This window comes from Lissotriton helveticus, chromosome 1_1 (assembly GCF_964261635.1).
Source record: "Lissotriton helveticus chromosome 1_1, aLisHel1.1, whole genome shotgun sequence".
NCBI classification, from domain to species: Eukaryota; Metazoa; Chordata; class Amphibia; order Caudata; family Salamandridae; genus Lissotriton; species Lissotriton helveticus.
This window is the reverse complement of record NC_136057.1, coordinates 1,032,036,914-1,032,055,999: the sequence shown is the minus strand read 5'-3', so window position 1 is coordinate 1,032,055,999 and position 19,086 is coordinate 1,032,036,914. Positions and strand designations below refer to the sequence as shown.

Here is a 19,086-nt window from a genome sequence, read left to right as displayed (position 1 = left end):
TCTCCTCGCGCGACGCGCCTTCCCCAGGGACCGACGGGTATGGGGCAGACGGCGTCGGCGACCCACGCGGGGCCGCGGGGGTGGGGCCACCCGAACCCCCGGCCGCATCACGCAGGCGTCGGGGGGAGTCGGGGGTACGATGAGGACGCCCCGACTTCTTGTGTCGCTTACCTGATGAACCGGAGGAATGGTGGCGACTCCCGGAGTGCTCATGGCGGCTCCGCGATCGTTCCCTCGACCGCTCCCTCGACCTCCGACCGGACCGGGACCGCTCTCGACGCGGGGCCGACACTCGGAGCTCGAGCAGCTTGCGGGACCGCTCCCGCCTAGCTTTACTAGTCAAGGCCCGGCAGTCGACGCAGGACTCCACGTCGTGGTCCGCGCCCAGACACCGGAGGCAGAGTCGATGGTGGTCGGTGACCGACATCATGCGGTCGCACCCGTCGCAACTCTTGAAACCGGGCATCCTACCGGCACCACAAGAAAGATTAGAGTTAACAAAAAACTTGGTCAAAAGACCGGAGTACTGCTCTTCGGATCTGCGCTAACTGGCGCGGAAAAAAGAAGAACTGACGTCAGCGCGCGGAGGCGGCGTCTATATACTCCAGCGACGTCATCACGGCGCACGACGCCGACGACGCGGAGCCGCAGGGGACGCCTGCAGACGACGCCTACCGACGCGCAGGGGTACTGCTACGCAAAAGTTTCCGGATCCAGACTGACGCCTGGGGATATTCTAAGGTAAGGAATCTAATACTAACCTGTTTCTTTCAGATACATATATACACACATATATCTATATATATATACATACATATACACACTCCAAATGCTGTCCCCTGCACTTCCTTCCAGTGAGTACAAAGACAACCCGAATCCAACGCTTCTGGCACACAAATTTTATTTCATGGAGCTGCCAAATCTGACGCGTTTCGGGCGTCCGCCCTTGTTCACAGATTGTCAGTAAAGAGGCTCATCATTTTCTTATATGTTTTTTCTACACCACATGTGATCACAAACATAGAAGATGTACTATTAGCAACTTCCTTTACACTTTCTTCTTTTTTCCCTTTCTCTTTTTTTTGTTGGGTGTTTGTTTGCTCATTCAAAGAAACTTTAAGCAAATCTTTCAAATGCCGGCCGACAAATGACAATCAGTGAAGCACCTGTTACTACTTGTGTAACGATATATCTGTAAGAGACATTAGGTAGTATTAGATTCCTTACCTTAGAATATCCCCAGGCGTCAGACTGGATCTGGAAACTTTTGCGTAGCAGTACCCTTGCGCATCGGTAGGCGTCGTCTGCAGCTCCGCGTCAGTCGTCGGCACCGTGATGACATCGTTGGAGTACTTAGACGCCGCCTCCGCGTGCTGACGTCAGTTCTTAGACACAGCTTTTCCGCGCCAGAAACGCAGAGCCATGTCAAAAAAACAACACTGGTGCCATTGAAACTAGGGCCCTGAAAGGGGTTAACCGTAACCCTAGATATCGGTTCGCAGAACGGGGAGGATGGGTGGGTCGGTAAGGAATCTAATACTAACTAATGTCTCTTACAGATATATCGTTACACAAGTAGTAACTTGTGCATCTGAAAGAGACACGTTCGTATTAGATTCCTTACCTTAGAATAGATACCCCAGCAATTCCAACCCCGGTGGTGGGTCTGCGAACCAATAATCACACCAGAAAGTCCTGGAGGACAGAACGGCCAAAGAAGCCATCCCTCCGGACTTGGCTGTCCAGGCAGTAGTGCCTTGCAAACGTGTGCAGCGATGCCCACGTAGCTGCCTGACAGATGTCTTGTAAGGGCACTCCCCGGCCCAGGGCAGTGGTAGTCGCCGTGGCTCCGGTAGAGTGAGCCCGCAATCCAACAGGGGGCTCCTTTATAGCCAAGGAGTAGCATGCCTGGATACACAAGATGATCCACCGTGAGATGGTCCTCTTGTGCACCGCTTTCCCCTTCTTCGCGCCCACGTAACCAACAAAGAGTTAGTTATCCACCCGGAACTGGCGTGTGCGATCCAAGTAGAATGAGAGCGCACGTTTTGGGTCCAGACGGTGGAGCCGCTCTTCCTCTTTAGAGGGATGCGGTGGCGGGAAGAAGGTTGGCAAGGTGATAGACTGCCCGATGTGGAAGGCTGTGACAACCTTGGGCAGGAAAGATGGCTTAGTACGCAACACCACTTTGTCCAGATGGACAGAAAGGAAAGGTGGAGTACAAGAAAGGGCCTGGAGCTCACTCACTCTCCTGGCAGAGGTGATGGCAACCAGGAAAGCAGTCTTCAGAGTAAGAAGGCGTAGAGGACAGTTGTGAAGTGGCTCAAAGGGAGCGCACATCAGAAATGTAAGAACCAGGTTCAAGTACCACTGAGGCATCACAAACGGAACAGGAGGAAACGTGTGTGTGATGCCCTTAACCCCTTCGACGCTCATGACGAGCCCAGCTCGTCATGGAGTTTCCATTGACTTCAATGGAAATTACATTCAAAGCCATAAAACACCTTAGCATCCAAGTGGTTAAGAAATCTATTTACAATAGGGGACTTGAACAAAGAAGGTTGATCAGGCAGCCTCAGAAAGGCTGGGCAAGAGAAAGAAGGAAGAGAAGAACCTCAGAAAGAGGGGCAGCAAGAGGATCCACAGCCTTTGCTGTGCACCATGCCACAAATCTGTTCCACCTGCAGGCGTATACCGACTTTGTGGAGGGACGCCTGGCTGCCAGAATGACGTTACAGACTTCAGGAGGCAAGTCAAATGGCCTCAACTGTCGCCGCTCAATCTCCAAGCATGGAGGTGGAGACTGGACAGGTTCGGGTGGAGGACCGTCCCCTGCTGCTGCGACAGAAGGTCCTCCTGAAGAGGCAGACGAACCGGGGGATCGACTGACATACTGAGTAGCTCTGGATACCAGTACCTTCGAGCCCAGTCCGGAGCCACAAGGATGACTTGGGCCCGGTCGCGCTTGATCTTCTTCAGCACTCTGGGCAGAAGTGGTACAGACGGAAAGGCGTACAGTAGACCGCAGCTCCACTCGCGACGAAAAGCGTCTCCGAGCGAGTGCCGCCTTGGAAATTCCAACGCGCAGAACTGATGACATTGCGCGTTCTCTTCGGTGGCGAATAGATCTAACCAAGGCTCTCCCCATTGCTGAAAGAGGCCTTGCGCCACGTCCGAGTTCAGACGCCATTCGTGATCCATCATGCACCGACGGCTGAGCTCGTCCGCCCTGGCGTTCAGAGAACCTGCCAGGTGTTGAGCCACCAGGGTCACGCCCTGGCGTTCCAGCCATTGCCAGAGGCGCAGAGTCTCCTGGCAAAGGGTCCACGACCCCATCCCGCCCTGTTTGTTGCAGTACCACATGGCGGTGGTGTTGTCCGTGAACACCTGTACTACACTCCCCCGAACAGAGGGGAGGAATGCTTTCAGTGCTAGACGAATCGCCCGTAACTCCAACAGGTTGATGTGGAGCCGGGCCTCCGCCGGAGACCAGAGGCCTCTGATCTCCGCCTCTCCCATGTGGCCTCCCCAGCCCTGGAGGGACGCATCCGTCACAACTACGTGCTCCGGTTGGGGAAGGGAGAGGGATCTGCCGCTGACCCAATCGCGGTGCGTGAGCCACCACTGCAGCTGTCTCGCAGTGCCCTCCGAGATCAGGACGTGGTCGGATAGGTTGCCCTGATGCTGGGCCCACTGAAACTTCAGGTCCCACTGCAGAGCCCGCATCCGCCACCTGACGTGATGCACCAGCAGGATGCAGGAGGCCATCAGCCCCAGAAGCCGCAGCGTCAACCTGACCGAGACCCGGGATAACGGCTGAAAGATGGGAATCAGAGCCTGAATATCCCGGACCCGCTGCTCGGGTGGATAAACCCGAAACCGTGCCGAGTCGAGAACCGCTCCGATGAAAAGGAGCTTCTGAGAGGGGCACAGGTGTGACTTCGGCACATTGATGGAGAACCCCAGCCGATGCAGGAGATCTGCCGTAGTCTGGAGGTGGCTGACGACTGTCTGGGGCGAGCCCGCCTTCAACAACCAGTCGTCAAGGTAGGGGAAGACTGAAACCCCTAACCTGCGCAGATGAGCTGCGACCACCGCCATCACCTTTGTGAACACCCGTGGGGCGCTGGTAAGGCCGAAGGGGAGCACGGTATACTGAAAGTGCTCGTGGCCAACCGTGAACCGCAGGTAACGCCGGTGGGCCGGCAGGACGGGGATGTGGAAATAAGCGTCCTGCAAGTCCAACGCTACCATCCAGTCTCCTGGGTCCAGGGCAGCTAGGACCTGAGCCAGTGTCAGCATCTTGAACTTCTCCTTCCGGAGGAAGCCGTTGATGTTCCTTAGGACCAAGATAGGGCGTAGGCCCCCTTTGTCCTTCTTGGGTACCAGAAAGTAGTGGGAGTAGCAACCACAACCTACTTCTGGCCCAGGAACGCGCTCGATGGCCCCCTTGGCCAAGAGGGCCGTAACTTCCTCCTGCAGAAGTCGCAAATGATCCCCCGATACACGGTGGTTCTGCGGTGGCATGGCTGGAGGAGTCGCCTCGAAGGGGAGGGAGTAGCCCCTTCGGACGATCTGCAGCACCCACCTGTCCGAAGTGACGGTGCGGCAGTGGAGGTGGCGAACCCTGCCCCCCACTGGCGTCACATGGGCCTGAAAGCACGGACTAGGAGGATTTTGAGGCGGATGCCGCGGGGGAAGGTGTGGACTGACCTCGCCGTTGTCCCCGACCGGCCGCCACTGCGTTGGGTATTACCCTGCGGAGCGTGGCTGGCAGCACGTGTGGGTACACCCCTTCTGTGGCCACGGAAGGAATGAAAGGCAGCCGATTGCTGGTGCGGGGCCGAGAGGCCCAAGGACTTGGCCGTAGCCCTGGAGTCCTTAAAGCGCTCAAGCGCATGGTCTGCCTTGTCGCCAAAGAGGCGACGGCCATCAAACGGCATGTCCACCAAGGTGTTCTGGACATCGGCCGAAAAGTTGGCGGACCTCAACCAGGCGTGACGTCTACCCGCCACCGTCGTTGCCATCGCTCTACCCAGTGAGTCGGTGGTATCCAGCCCACACCGTATAGAATACTTGGCTGCATCCCGGCCCTCCACAAGGGCTTGGCCGAGTTTGGCCCGTACCTCCAACGGACACTCTGGCAGCACTTCCGCAACCGTATCCCACAAAGAGTGGGTGTAGCGGCCCAAGAGGCATGCGGTGTTGGAAGACCGCAGTCCCAGACTAAGGGACAAGAAGATCTTTTTGCCATACTGCTCGTACCTCTTGGATTCCCTGTCCGGCGGTGCCGACGGGAATGCGGTCTGGGAATTGGAGGCCTGGATGACCAGGCTCTCGGGGGTAGGGTGGGTGGACAGGAAACATGGGACGCCCGGTGCTGGGCGGTGGCGTCTGGCCACGTTCCTATCTATGGGCGAACCCGTAGCGGGCTTGGACCAAGTGCCTAGAAGAACGTCGGTCAAGGCCTCATTAAAGGGCAGCAGAGGCTCGGCCGAGCTTGACTGTGGTTTAAGGACCTCAGTGAGGAGATTAGTCCTCACGGCCGCGACGGGGAGCTCAAGCCCCAAGGCCTTGGCAGCCCTCATCAACACCACACTGTAGGTTGCCCCCTCCTCCGAAGCCACGGTAGGAGGGGAGACAAAACCAGTGTCTGGAGAGGTGTCCAGGCCACTGGCCTCCCCAAGGTCTCCTGCCCAGTCCTCATAAGACTGACACTCTCGGGTCTGAGGGTCCTCAGACCCCTCCCAATCCCCTTCATCACCCATCTCCTGAAACTCATGGTTCTCAACTAATGGGGCCTGCTCATAGAAGTGAAACTCCACAAACGACGTCTGGAGCGGTGCCCATCGGGGCAGTCCCGACGTCGGAACAGGAATGAAGGGGGCATCGGGGACGGCGCCGCCCGAGGACGGCGCCGGAGGCGACACCTGATGGTCCGATGCCGGGGAGGTCGTAAGGTCCACCGGCGACGATCCAGATCCTGAAGAAGGTCTAGCGTGGTCCCGGGCCCTAAGGCGCCGGCGGCGCTGTACCCTGCGGCGCCGGGCCAGAAGGCACCGGCGGCTTCGGGATAGTGGGAACCTGCGGCGCCTGGCCCGAAGGCGTCGGCGGCGTCGGGGCCGAGGCACCGGACGGCGTCGGGGCCAAAGCCCCCGACGGGTCCGCTGGGCCCGAAGGCGCCGCGGAGCCCGTCAGAGGAGAGAGTTTCCTCATGGCCATGAGGAAGCGCTCGATCTCCTCCGGCGTCACGTTGAGCCCAGGGACCGCAGGGTGTCGAGCTGAACGGGGCGCCCGCGACTCCGACGGAGCCGCGTGGGCGGTGTCACCCAAACCCCCGGCCGCATCGCGCGAGCGTCGGGGGGAGTCCGCAGAGCGATGACGCCTCTTGGACTTCTTGTGCTTCTTACCTGACAACGACTTCGACCCGGAGGAGACCGTCCTACTCTCAGAGCTGTGGTGGCTCCGAGCCCGCGACCTGTCCCTCGACCTCCCATGGGACCGAGACCTCTCGCGGCGCGGGCCCGACTGCCGGAGTTCGAGTCGCCTGCGGGACCGCTCCCGCCTGACTTTCGAAGAGAGGGCCCGGCAGTCGGAGCAGGCCTTGTCGTCGTGATCGACGCCTAGACAAGTTAAACACAGGTGGTGAGGATCCGTGACCGACATCGTGCGGTCGCAATCCTCGCAGTGCTTAAAGCCAGGCATCCCTACGGCACCAATCGGAGTCGAAAGACTTCGAGAAAGGATCAAAAAACGGTCAAAAAGTTTGTCAAAAATGGACTAGGGTTACTGCTTTTTCCAGATCTGCGCTTGCTGGCGCAGAAAAAAGAAGAACTGACGTCAGCACGCGGAGGCGGCGTCTAAGTACTCCGACATCATCACGGCGCCCACGAAGGACGCTGAGCCGCAGACGACGCGCAACGGTACTGCTACGCAAAAATTTCCGTATCCAGTCTGACGCCTGGGGATATTCGAAGGTAAGGAATCTAATACTAACGTGTGTCTTTCAGATAGATCATGTTAATTGTCACAAGTGAATCTTTTCATACTGTACAAGCATGGACAGTTATGCAACATAAATACTGACAAACAATCTGATCACACCAGAAGTCTCCTTATCTTCGTTGTGCTCAAATTGCATAACAAACCCACCTTGTGACCTGCTTGTGGAAGTCTGTAAGTTGTTTGTGTGTTGCAGTCACAGCCCCCGCTGCCGTTTCCTTTGGTAAACCCTTCAGCGCATTTTCCAGCCATCGACAAAAAGTCTGCATTAGTTGGAGATATTAGAAGGGAGGACTGTCAAGACATCAACTTGAAGTATAACAGACAAAAAATGCCTATAGCCATAGAAAGACTTGTCTTTTACTTTTCATATTTTTATTTAAAATGAAACTGTACACATCATTCAGGAGAGAAGTAAAAACAAGTTAATTACCTTTGTTAACTTTTATGATTGATATTCCAGCTCCCACCGATTCCTTATGTGAACCTTCCACCCTATCATGCACTGGATCAAGAAACAAATCAGCATGTCCTACCATTTGACCAGCGAGGTGGCACTGGGGAGATCTAGCTACAGATTCCTCACCTTTTGAATATTCCCCACGCTTCAGACTGGATGTGGAAATTTCTCATAGTACCTTTGTGCGCCGGAAGGTAGCACCATGCTGCTCCGCACTTATGCCATTCCGCTCTCAAAGTGACGTGCAGGGCCTATATAGGCACAGCTCCTGCACACTGACCTCAGTTGCTTTCAAAACGGTCTGTGTCCCCAGTTGCTTTCAAGAATGTCTGTGTCCCCAGGTGTGGAGCCCCAAAAGCAAATTAATAGACCAGTGTGCAAAGTCCTAGACTTAGGATCTCATGAATGCAGAGTCCAATCACAGAACGGGGAGAATCAGTTAGGAATCTGAGTCTCCACCAGAAAGAGCATTGCTGAAGGCAAGTACCTTGATCTTCTGAAAGAGAATTCTAGCTGCAGATTCCCCACCTTTTGAATAGATACCAAAGTAGTACCTAATAGGAGGCGGGTTGCGGATGGACTCAATCTGAAATTCCTAAAGGACTAAGCGGGCAAAGTGCCATTCTTGGCGGACTTGGCTTCCCAGACAAGAGTGCTTCATGAACATATGGAGGGACGCTCACGTCCTGGTAGATGTCTAGGGAAGGGACTCTGCATTCTAACGCAATTGTAGCATCTTTGTCCCTGAATGGCGGCAGGGTGATGCTCTGACATAAGTGGAAGGGCCTCACAAATTTTGGTAGAAAGGGTGCCCTACTTCGAAGAACCAACTTATCAGGGAGGAAGGCAGTGTACTTTTAAGAAGACCACTCCGCGTCTGAAGCGCACTCAAGCTGTGCGGAAGTGATGGCAACGAGAAACAGAGTTTTGACACTGAGGGGCTGTAGGGGACAGCTGTGAGGCGGCTCAAATTGAGTACACATTACATAATTAAGGATGCTTTTATGGTCCCATTGAGGCATTATAAAAGGAGAAGGGGTAAACGGATGCTACAGCTCTTTCAAGAACCTCATCACAACCTGTGATCCAAATGATGAAGGCTGATCCTGTAATCACAGGAAGACCACAAGCGAAGAAGGCAAAGCCTTGCCGGTCAAGAGACAGAACAAAAAGGACATTAGACAATCGGGCCTAGAGGGGGGTCAAATTGACATGCGCTCCACCAAACCACAAACTTATTTCAGCGACCGGCGTCTACAGTTTTTATCGAGGAATGACTGGCTGGCAAGAATACCTCCAGAGCAAGATCAAAGTCATTCAGCTGGCGCCGCTCAGTTTTCAAGCATAAGGGTGGAGATTGTGAAGGTCAGAATGAAGTATATGACCTTTCTATTGTGACAGCAGATACTCCCAGAGAGGTAGCCTGATCAGAGAGCAGATGCTCAAGCCAAGGAGTTCTGGATATTATACGCTCTGTGCCAAGTCAGGAGCCACTGGGATGATTTCGACCCAGTTGTTCTTGATCTTCTTGAGAACTTGGGACAGGAATGGTATAGGCGGAAAGGCATACAGGACTCAGAGTTCCACTCGAGGCAGAACATGCCTCTGCTCGAGAGACGCCTTGGAAACTAACACGCGGAAGTGCTGACATTGTGTGTTCTGGAAGTGGTGAACAGGTCGAGCCACGGCTTTCCCCATTCATGAAAAAGACCTTGCGCAATCTCAAGGTTTAATTGCCACTTGTGATTTGTAATGTGCCGATGGCGGAGTTCACCCACCCTGGCATTCAATGAGCCCACAGGTGTTTCACCAAAAAGATTACTTAGCGATCCAGCCATTTCTAGAGGCGCAAGCCCGCCTGACACATGTAAATGCTTTTCAAAAGACTAGGTTGACTTCTAATGAACCAGTATCTGGAAGAAGAATGCCTTGATGTTGAAGGATACCATGATGCTGAAATGGGTCTTAAATGTGAACGTCTCATCAACATCTTTTGTACATTATAACTTTTCTTTATGGGGGAATAGGTCTTAGTGCTCCATGATTTTGCCTCGCAAAGACTATGCTACTTTAAGCCCTGCTTTTGCTCATCTCATCTATATGCTTATTCTACTTTTTAAAGATGCACTTTGGGCATCTTTCACACACTGGGCAAACGCCACAAGTTTCTGGAGGACCTTTTAAAGTTTTTTTCTTCAGAACCTAGGGCAATTAACAAACCATCTATCGGTTGGCTTCGAAATGTGGTCATTGTCCTTTGGTGTTTGCTTTTTGACTTTTTTGTCGTAAGATTATTCTTTTGACTTTCATTAGTTCTATCACCCCAGGTCTGTCTTGCCCACTGCGGGCAGTCTAAGATCAGTTTTATTGTTGCTTGTCTGAACTACTCTATCACAAAAAGGTATCGGAGAGATTAGTGGAAATACACATGCAAATGTCCCTGACCATTCTATCAACACGGCGTTCCCCTGCGCCTACCGGTTTGGGAATCTGGCAGCAAAGTCTTGGCATTTTGCAATCTCTTCTACTGTGAAGAGGTCTATTGCTGGTGTCCCCCACTTTTTGAATATTGTGTCCAGCTCTTAGCTTCCACTCTTAGGAGACATTCACCTGTCTGCTGAGCTTGTCCTCCTCTGTGTTCCATTTACCTGGCAGATGTATCGGGACTACCATGATTTCTCTTAATAGTCCATGTCCAAATCTCCTGTACCAGCGTGGACAACTCATGGGATCCTGCCTCTTCCTGTTTGATGGGCTAGAACATGGTTATTGTGTTGTCTGTTTGCACCAGCACAGTCTTGCCTATGATTTGTGTCTGGAAGGAGTGCCTGGAAGACTGTACTGAGTTTGAGTATGTTTACATGCTTCACCGTGTCTTGTAGGCTCCATACGCCCCTGATCTTTAGTCTCTGCACGTGGACTCGTCAGCTGGAGTATAGGTCATGGGCATAACTGAGGGAGTTGTGCTCTGAAAAAGTCTGCCTTTTGTGATGTCCTGAATGCTCCACCATTGTAGTTCCATGTGCACTCTGTCTGTTACAACCAGTAGATCCTCCCAAGTCCCTGACCTTTACAATAAATATCTCTGTAGCAGTTCCTGGATTGGTCCCATGTGGAGTCTTGCGTTTGGAATAAGGGAAATGCAAGAAGCCATCATGTCCAACTGTCCTCATTGTCAGAGAACGCCCACTCTGGTAGAGGCGAATTTGATCTGTCAGTGTATCTATCCTCCCTTGGGTAGGAAAAGCTTTTGATTGTTTGAAGTCTAGCTGTGTTGCTAGAAATATCTTTTCTCTTTGTGATGTTGGTGCTCATTTTTCTTGATTTATGGAGTAAATTAAGTCGTGTAGGGTATGCATTGCGGTCCTTTTGTTCTCCCAGCATTGTTTGAATGATTCTGCCCTGTCCCTTCTTCCCTGTTGGGATTCACTCTATTGCACGTTTTTGCAGTAGATCGTGGACCGCCTGTCTGAGGCATATTTGTTTATTAAGGTTGAGTGGTCTTGCTCTTGGTTTGATGTTTGGAGACTGTTTTTGATGTTCAATACAATATCCATGATGGCTAATGCTTATGATCCATTAGTCGGAGGTGATGGAGCTCTAATGATGGATAAATTCTACAATCTCCTACCTTCCCCTCACAGGTGATACAAGACGGAGCAATCTTATTGCAGAGTCACTTGTTTGAGGGTTCTGCCTCTGCCCCTTGCTCTTCCCCAAAAGGGCTAGTGCTGCATATTCAGGTACTGCTTTAGCAGTGCGGTCACTGCGTTGCAGTTTGGGTGCGAAAGGAGGCAGGGTGTCCAGGTGCTGACTGTGGCCTCCCCGGTGATCAGTCTTGTTCATGTTGCGTTGGTGACTCTGAAACCTCCCCTGAATTGTCGGGCCCCCATTGCTTTTGGCATCTTGTTGTCCTTTAAGTGCGAAAGGACTTCATCAACTGAGGCTTCAAAGAGGGTGTCTCAGGTGAATGGAATGTTGATAACGTGCCACTTGTACATCTGGTTTAAAACTCGACATCTTCAGCCACACACTTCTCAGGGTGATACCAAGCTGTCTGCTGGCAGTGTCCGCTGCATTTAGTGCAGATTTCAGTCACATTGTTTTACCTAAGTGACTACTCTTTTTGTGTTGATCTGGCAGGTGCTGCAGCAGATCTTTGATTTCTTCCCATTGCTGGTGGCCATATCTGTTAAGAAGCGCACTGGAATTAGATAAGGGCCAATGTGTTGCTGTTGATCACTTCATCTTTCTACCCACCATCTCCAAGCGTCTCTTTCCTTGTTTAGTGGGCATCCCACAGTTCCAGGGATGTTGGTTCGTCTTTGGGCTGTGATGACAATAACTGAGTCTGCCTCAACTGTGCCCCTGATTTAAGTTGGGTAGTGAGAGGAGTGCTTATATTTCTTTTCAGCCCTAGGGGTTACAACTTTTGCTCTGGTCACTCGCTGAATGCTTCTTCCCACTGAGTGACGATGCTTGGTAGCATGAGGCGATACAGATTCTTCCTGTATGAGGGAATGAGTATCTCTACCAAGCAGCAGAGCTTGCCTTGTTCTTCCTCCAACTTTACCCCATATTATTCTTCTACTCTCTTGATGACAGAAGATACTCCTGAAGGGGCAGCCTGATCCGAGACTCGATTCTCATGTTCAGAAGCTCTGGATATCAAACTCCTTGCCCAGTCTGAAGCCACAAGAATGACTTCGGCCCAGTCATTCCTGATCTTCTTCAGAACCTTGGGTGGGAGTGGTATGGGGGGAAAGGGATACAGCAGGCCTGAGCACCACTTGCAATGAAAGGCGTTGCCGAGCGATAGCTGCTGTGGAAACTCCTGAGGGCAGTATTGCTGGCACTGCACATTTTCTTTGGAGGTGAACAGATCTAACCATAGATCTCCCCAGTGCTGCAAGAGACCATGCACCACCTCAGACTGGAGACACCATTTATCATCCGCTAGGCTTCGACAGCTGAGTTCGTCCCTGCGTCCGGAGAACCTGCCAGGTGTTTAACCACCAGGGTTATGCCCTGCTGTCCCAGCCATGTCCAGAGACGCAGGGCCTCTTGACAGAAAGTCCACGACCCCACCCCGCCCTGCTTGTTGCAGTACAGCATGGCGGTGGTGTCCGTGAAAACACTCTTGACAGAGGGAATAAATGTCTTCAACGCCAACCATATCACTTGAAACTCCAACAAATTGATGTGGAGCCCCGATTGTGCAAGAGACCAGTGTCCCCTAATCTCCACCTCTCCCAGATGGCCACCCCATCCCAGAAGTGACGCATCTGTAACAACTGTGAGATCTGGTTGAGCAAGGGAGAGGGGTCAGCCGTTGACCCAATCGCGATTCGTCAACCACCATTGCAGATTTCTTGCAGTTCCTCCGAGATCTGGACTATGTTGGTGAGATTTCCCAGATGCTGCACACACTGGAACTTCAGGTCCCACAGCAGAGCCCACATACGCCACATGGCATGCTTTACCAACAGGATGCCATGAGGCCCACCAGCCTGAAAAGTCAGTCTCAGCAAAATCCAGGATAGAGGCTGAAGCATCGGTATCATAACCTAAATATCCTGTACTCGCTGCTCGGGAGGATAGGCACGAAACTGCACTGAGTCCAGAATAGCCCTGATGAAAGGTAACGTCTGAGAAGGAGTCAGGTGTGACTTCAGTACGTTTATAGAGAACCCCAGCAAATGCATGAGGTTCACTGTAGTCTGAAGGTGGGAGACGACAGTCTGGGGAGAGGGCGCAATAAAAAGCCAGTCGTCAAGGTAGGGGAAGACTGACATCCCTAACCTGCGCAGATGAGCTGCGACCGCTGCCATCACCTTGGTGAACATCCGAGGAGTACTGGTAAGGCCAAACGGGAGCACTGTAAACAAAGTGCTTGTGGCCTACCTTGAGCAGCAGGAATCGCCTCTGGCCCGGCAGGATGGTGACATGAAATACTCATCCTGCAGGTCCAACGCTACCATCCTTTCTTCTTGGTCTAGGGTAGACAAGACCTGAGCTAAAGTAAGTATCTTTAACTTCACCTTCTAGAGGAAGAGATTGACAGTCCGAAGATCTAAGATGGTCCGCAACCCTTTGTTATTTTTCAGAATCAGAAAGTAGCAGGAATAACAGCCACTGCCTACTTCTGAACCCGGGACAATCTCTATAGCTCCCTTGGCCAGGAGAGATGTAACTTCCTCTTAGAACGATTTTAAAATATCCTCCACCATCTATTTTTTATTTGGCAGAATGGGAGGAGGAAAAGAAAGGAAAGGCAGAGAATAGCCCTCCTGAACGATCTGTAAGACCCACTTGCCCTATGTTATAGACCTCTAGTTGGGGAGATGATGATGATGGATTCTCCCACAGAGTGGGGTGGTCTTGCAGAGTCCGACTAGGAGTGCTTGGAAGCTACGGCTGTTGTGGGCAGGGTGGCCGACGACTTCTGGCTTCCAGTCCTTGGACGGAATGAACCACGTCCATGTCCCTGCAGAACTTGGGAAGTCTGCGCAAGATGGTGGCTGGGATAGGGCTGACATGGCCAGAAACCTCTTCTGTTGCCAAGAAAGTGTCGAAAGCTAGACTGGCCACGAGGTATAGAAGAGAGCCCAAGGATTTGGCTGTAGCTTGAGAGTCCTTGAACTGCACTAGAGCAAAGTCTGCCTTCTCCCCAAAAATATATGCAAAAGACAATATCCCAACTGGTATTATTTATGGACGATTAGATAGGATATCTATACAGTATTATCCAAAGAGAGAACACAAGGAGACTCAATTTGATTATCATATGTGCTCAAGGCAACATTTATATCAGCATATCAACATTTTTTGATGTGGGACAAACACAAATACAGTTGGTATCAGCACTGCAATTAATCGATAACAGGTAGCAGCCCAAATTTGTACTAGGTGCACGAGTGCAAAGGTGAGTGGCACTACGGCGACGCAAGGGACAGTGAAGGCAGCTTGGATGGCGCAAAGTGTAATGTGAAGAGTTGTGGCGCCGCAGCCAGGGCGACTGACGCTGGAATCTGGGGACCACGGTTCGATCCCCGGCTCCGGCGGCAGGTCAGCCCAGCACCATGTGACTCTGGGCAATAGCTCGCTTAATCTTCCCGACGGCCCCCCAGCGCCTAGAGACCCTTACGGGTGATTGTGCGCTTTACAAATGTGGACTTTATACAGTGCATAAAAACAATTCAATTTTCAATTTTCTGTTTTTTTGACAGCCACTGGATAAAGGGCGCCTAAATTATCGCTGGGGAGTCGGCGGCGTTTCGATCCATAATAATTAGGATCATCATCAGGACTGTGGGGCTGGAAGCAGTGCTGTATGGAAAAGAGAGGGAAAGTGTGAAGGACATGTAGGGACAGGGTCCATTACAGGAGTGTGGGGGGAGGTGGGGGGAAGGGTAGGGAGCTAACCGTCTGGCACCTGGATAATACCCACGTATCAGGGCTCTGTGGGTTGTATCGGAGGGAATCACGTACTGGGGGATAACATCTTATGTTCCATCAATTCCTGAGGTCTGGGGAATAAGAGCTAATTCAGATTGCAGGAATGGAACCAATTCAAGGCAGAGAGCTCGGGTTAGAATAGTACTCAATGCCGAGCATGTGCTGCGAACCGGAAACTTACCGGAAGTATGGATGTGGGCTGAGTTGTCCGTGGGGGTCGCCAAAATAAATCTTGGCGTGGTGGTGGGGGCGAGGTGAATCAATCTGTCAAGGAGGGAGAGACTATCATGGTTGGCCAAATTATTTCCTCTTTGGTATGAGAAGAGAGGTTCATCCTGGAAGGGTTTAAAGGGTCGGAGGATTGACCAATTCTTCTTGATTATTTTAGCCAATTTGTTGCTGTTTGGATTGAATTTGGAGAAAAAGGAATTCGCCGAGAGGATTGTTTGGTTTGGGTGGAGAGGAGATGCTCCCTGTGGCTGTACCACGCTCTTTATCGGGCCCTCGAAACCAGTCGTTTAGGGTATCCCCTAGAGATAAGTTTTTTGGTTATAACATCTGCTTCCCTTGCACTATATCTCTTGTCGACTCGCTTGCAGCATGTGATCTTGCCCAGCTTGTTAATTGTTCCACCCACAAGGCTGGGCACATACTTGATGGGGTATTCTCTAACGATGCCAGGCTCTCTACCGGCCCCCCATTTCCTTTGGTATGGACTGATCATTTTGCCGTACCATTAGAGCTGTCGCTCTCGGCTACATGCCCTACCAATATGGAAACCGCTCCATTCAACATAAAGTGAAACTTTAGGAAAATCTCTGATGAGGCCCTTGCTCCCTTTGTCCCTACCTCCGAATCTTTAGCTCTAAAAGATGCAACTGTTGCAGCTCAAGATCTGATGGACTCTATTGCCAATGCAGTGGATCTACTCGCTCCCTCATCTCTGTGCTATGCTGCTCGTCGGAAACCTACGGCACCTTGGTTTTCTGACCAGTTGCGACTCTTGAGGCAGGGGTGTAGGAGTAGTGAGAGAAACTGGAGGAAATCTTGGGACTTGAACGACCGGGAGGCCCACAAGTCGGCACTGCGGGAATATAAACGAAGAGTGGTAACAGAGAAGCAGGAGTACTTCTCCAACCTCACAAGTTCCCTCTCCTCTTCTAGGGAGCTCTTTAAAATCGCCGACACCCTATGCTCCCTGCAGTTACCAGATCCCGTAGTCAGTTTGCAAGAACTCTGTAATAACATCTCCGATTTCTTTCACAATAAAATCCTGGATATACATACCTCTTTGGAAGCCCAATACCAATTGCTGGACCAAGCCATTCCACCTGTCATTTCCAATCTTGACTCCCTAGGCACAGATTCCCCCTGTTCCCTGGTAGAATTTCCTTTTTTATCCTTGGAGGGTTTGAATCTGTTGCTGGATAAGACTAAATCTGCTTCCCCCCTGGATCATCTACCTCTGAAAAAAGAGTGTAGAAATTGCCTCCTTCCTCCTATGCTTCAGATAATGAACAAGGCTATTATCCAGGGCTCTTTTCCATCGGTATGGAAGAAGGCTATTGTGAAGCCTCTCCTCAAGAAGCCATCCCTCGATCCGGCCCTTTTGAAAAACTTTAGGCCGATCTCCCTTCTTCCTGCCCCTGCTAAGTTGTTTGAGGCGCATCTTAATTTGCATCTGTCCTCTTTTCTGGAGTCATCTGGATACCTTGACAACACGCAACATGGTTTTAGAAAACACCACAGCACCGAGTCCGCTCTTACTTATGTAGTCGATAATATCCGACGTAAAGTGGACTCTGATCTTACCACGGTCTTGGTTTTGTTGGACCTCACGGCCGCGTTCGACACCCTTTCCCCGGCCATTCTTACATCTCGGCTTAGGGAGGCGGGTGTCGCGGGGTCGGCCCCGAGTCTCCTCAACTCCTTCCTGTTGGGAAGAGAGCAGAGAGTGATGCTTGGGAAGCACCTCTCCCCTGCTAAGTCTTTGCAGTGTGGGGTGCCACAAGGGTCGGCCCTAAGTCCGACCCTGTTCAACATCTATGTGGCTCCCCTTGCAAGACTAGTAAGATCGCAGGGGATGGAGGTGGTGTCCTATGCAGATGACACCCAGATAATGGTGTCACTGGCTCACTCCTCCGTCAGGTCATCTGCTGCCAGTTTCAGGGTATGCATGCAGTATGTGGCAAACTGGATGACTATAAACTCCCTGAAACTGAACGGCGAAAAGACGGAGGTGTTGATTTTTGGGAAGGACCAAGATGCCTGGTCTGATGAGTGGTGGCCACCTTCTCTTGGCATCTGCCCCACTCCCTCCCAATCTGCCAGAAATCTGGGTGTAATATTCGATACTTCGCTCTCTATGACCTTCCAAGTCAACAGGACCGTGGCCACCTGCTGGGGGGTGATTAGGATACTCAATAAAATCCGTGGGTATCTTTCCCCCCAGGCCCGTAAACAGGTTGCGGTTGCCCTGGCAGGATCTAGATTAGACTACTGTAATTCTTTGTACATTGAAGCCAATAAAAGTCTTGTTCACCGACTGCAGATAGTGCAGAATGCTGCAGCTCGGTTTGTCCTGGCCCTTCCTAAATCCTCCTCTGCCACTGCAGCCAGGAAAGAACTTCATTGGCTCCCTGTTCACCAAAGAATTTCTTTCAAGATTTTGTGTTTGGTCTACAGAGCCTTGACGGAAGGCCCCTCGAGCGCCATTGGCTCCCTTCTCACGCGCTATGTCCCCATACGAGATCTTCGTTCCTCGGGACTCTGTCAACTGGTTGTTCCTCATGCTAAACTAGTTAGATGGGGAGCCAGAGCTTTCTCCGTGGCGGCCCCGAAGCTCTGGAATTCCATACCTATCCTAATAAAAACCCTTCCCACAATTGAGACATTTAAAAAGGCTCTTAAAACCTGCCTTTTTAAGAGGGCATATCAATGAGAGAAGGCTGTAGAATGGGGGATTTTGCTGATCTATTTGATTTAGGCGCCTTGACGCCCATGGGGCTAAGTTTGCGCACTATAAGATTCGGTTCATTCATTCATTCATTCATTCCCTGAAGTAGTCGTGACGCCACTTGCAGTTGCGCCTAATTCGGAGAAATTGTCCAAAAGGCAAACCGTCTCTGAGTGCTCTCGGGTGGTAGCTGGCGTATTGGAGCAAAGTATTTCTCTCAGTCGGTTTTCGAAAAAGGCGAGTACCCAATTTGCCTTCCTCTGCATGGATAGAGACATCTAAGAAGGGTAGGTGATTCTGTTTGCCTTCGCCTGTAAAGCGGAGATGTTCTTGGGAGCGGTTCAGCCAGTCGATAAAGGACATGAGGGTTTCCTTAGTGCCTTTCCAAAGTAGCAGGACGTCGTCGATGTATCGATGCCACAAGCTTATGTTCCCATGAAAGGGGTTGGATGGTTGTAGAATAAGGGTCTTCTCCATATGATGGACGTACAAAATTGCAAAATTCCGAGCAAAGCAAGCGCCCATAGAGACTCCTTTAATCTGTAGGAAAAAGGTGTCTTTGTATAGAAAATAGTTGTTTCGGAGCGCAACACGAAGAAGATCCATGATGAAATGGGTTGGTATTTTGGCCGGCTGTGGTCTGGAGTGAAGAAGTAATTCGATGACTTGTAAGCCTTCCTGGTGGGGGATGTTCGTATATAATGACTCAATGTCAAGTCCTGCCATGAGATTTTGTTCTTCATCATAGTCCAGGTCCTCAATGGTATTTATAAGGTCTGTAGTGTCCCTGATGAACGTATCAGTTAGGGGGACAAATTCTTTAAGAATGGCATCGATGTACTTCCCTATCGGTTCTAGAATGGATCCACATCCGGACACGATGGGCCTGCCAGGTGGATTGCTAAGGTCTTTGTGGATCTTAGGTAACACGTATACGACTGGTGTACGTGGGTGGGGGTTGTTCAGGAAAAGAAATTCCTTTTGGCTTATAATGTCCATCAGTTTGGCTTGTTCCGTCACTGCCATGATCTTCTTTCTGATCTCTGGTAATGGATCGCTAATGAGTCGGCGGTAGTGTTCGGCATTGTTGAGTTGCCTTTTAATTGCCAAGTCGTATTTGTCCGCTTGTATAACGACAATCCCTCCACCCTTATCCGCGGGCTTGATAATGATGTCTGTATTGTTCTTCAAGGCCATGAGAGCCTGTCTT

At 51.4% G+C, this 19,086-nt stretch overlaps 1 protein-coding gene across 3 annotated transcripts in view; it reads right to left on the bottom strand.

The window, feature by feature from the left end:
* The window catches only part of TNPO3 (transportin 3), a 1,288,661-nt gene that overhangs the window by 56,855 nt on the left and 1,212,720 nt on the right, over positions 1-19,086 (bottom strand). For all 3 annotated transcript variants that reach the window (XM_078677788.1, XM_078677785.1, XM_078677786.1), the window contains exon 21: positions 7,153-7,265. In XM_078677788.1, coding sequence (XP_078533914.1) covers positions 7,153-7,265 — 113 coding nt within the window. The remainder of the gene's footprint in view (positions 1-7,152; positions 7,266-19,086) is intronic.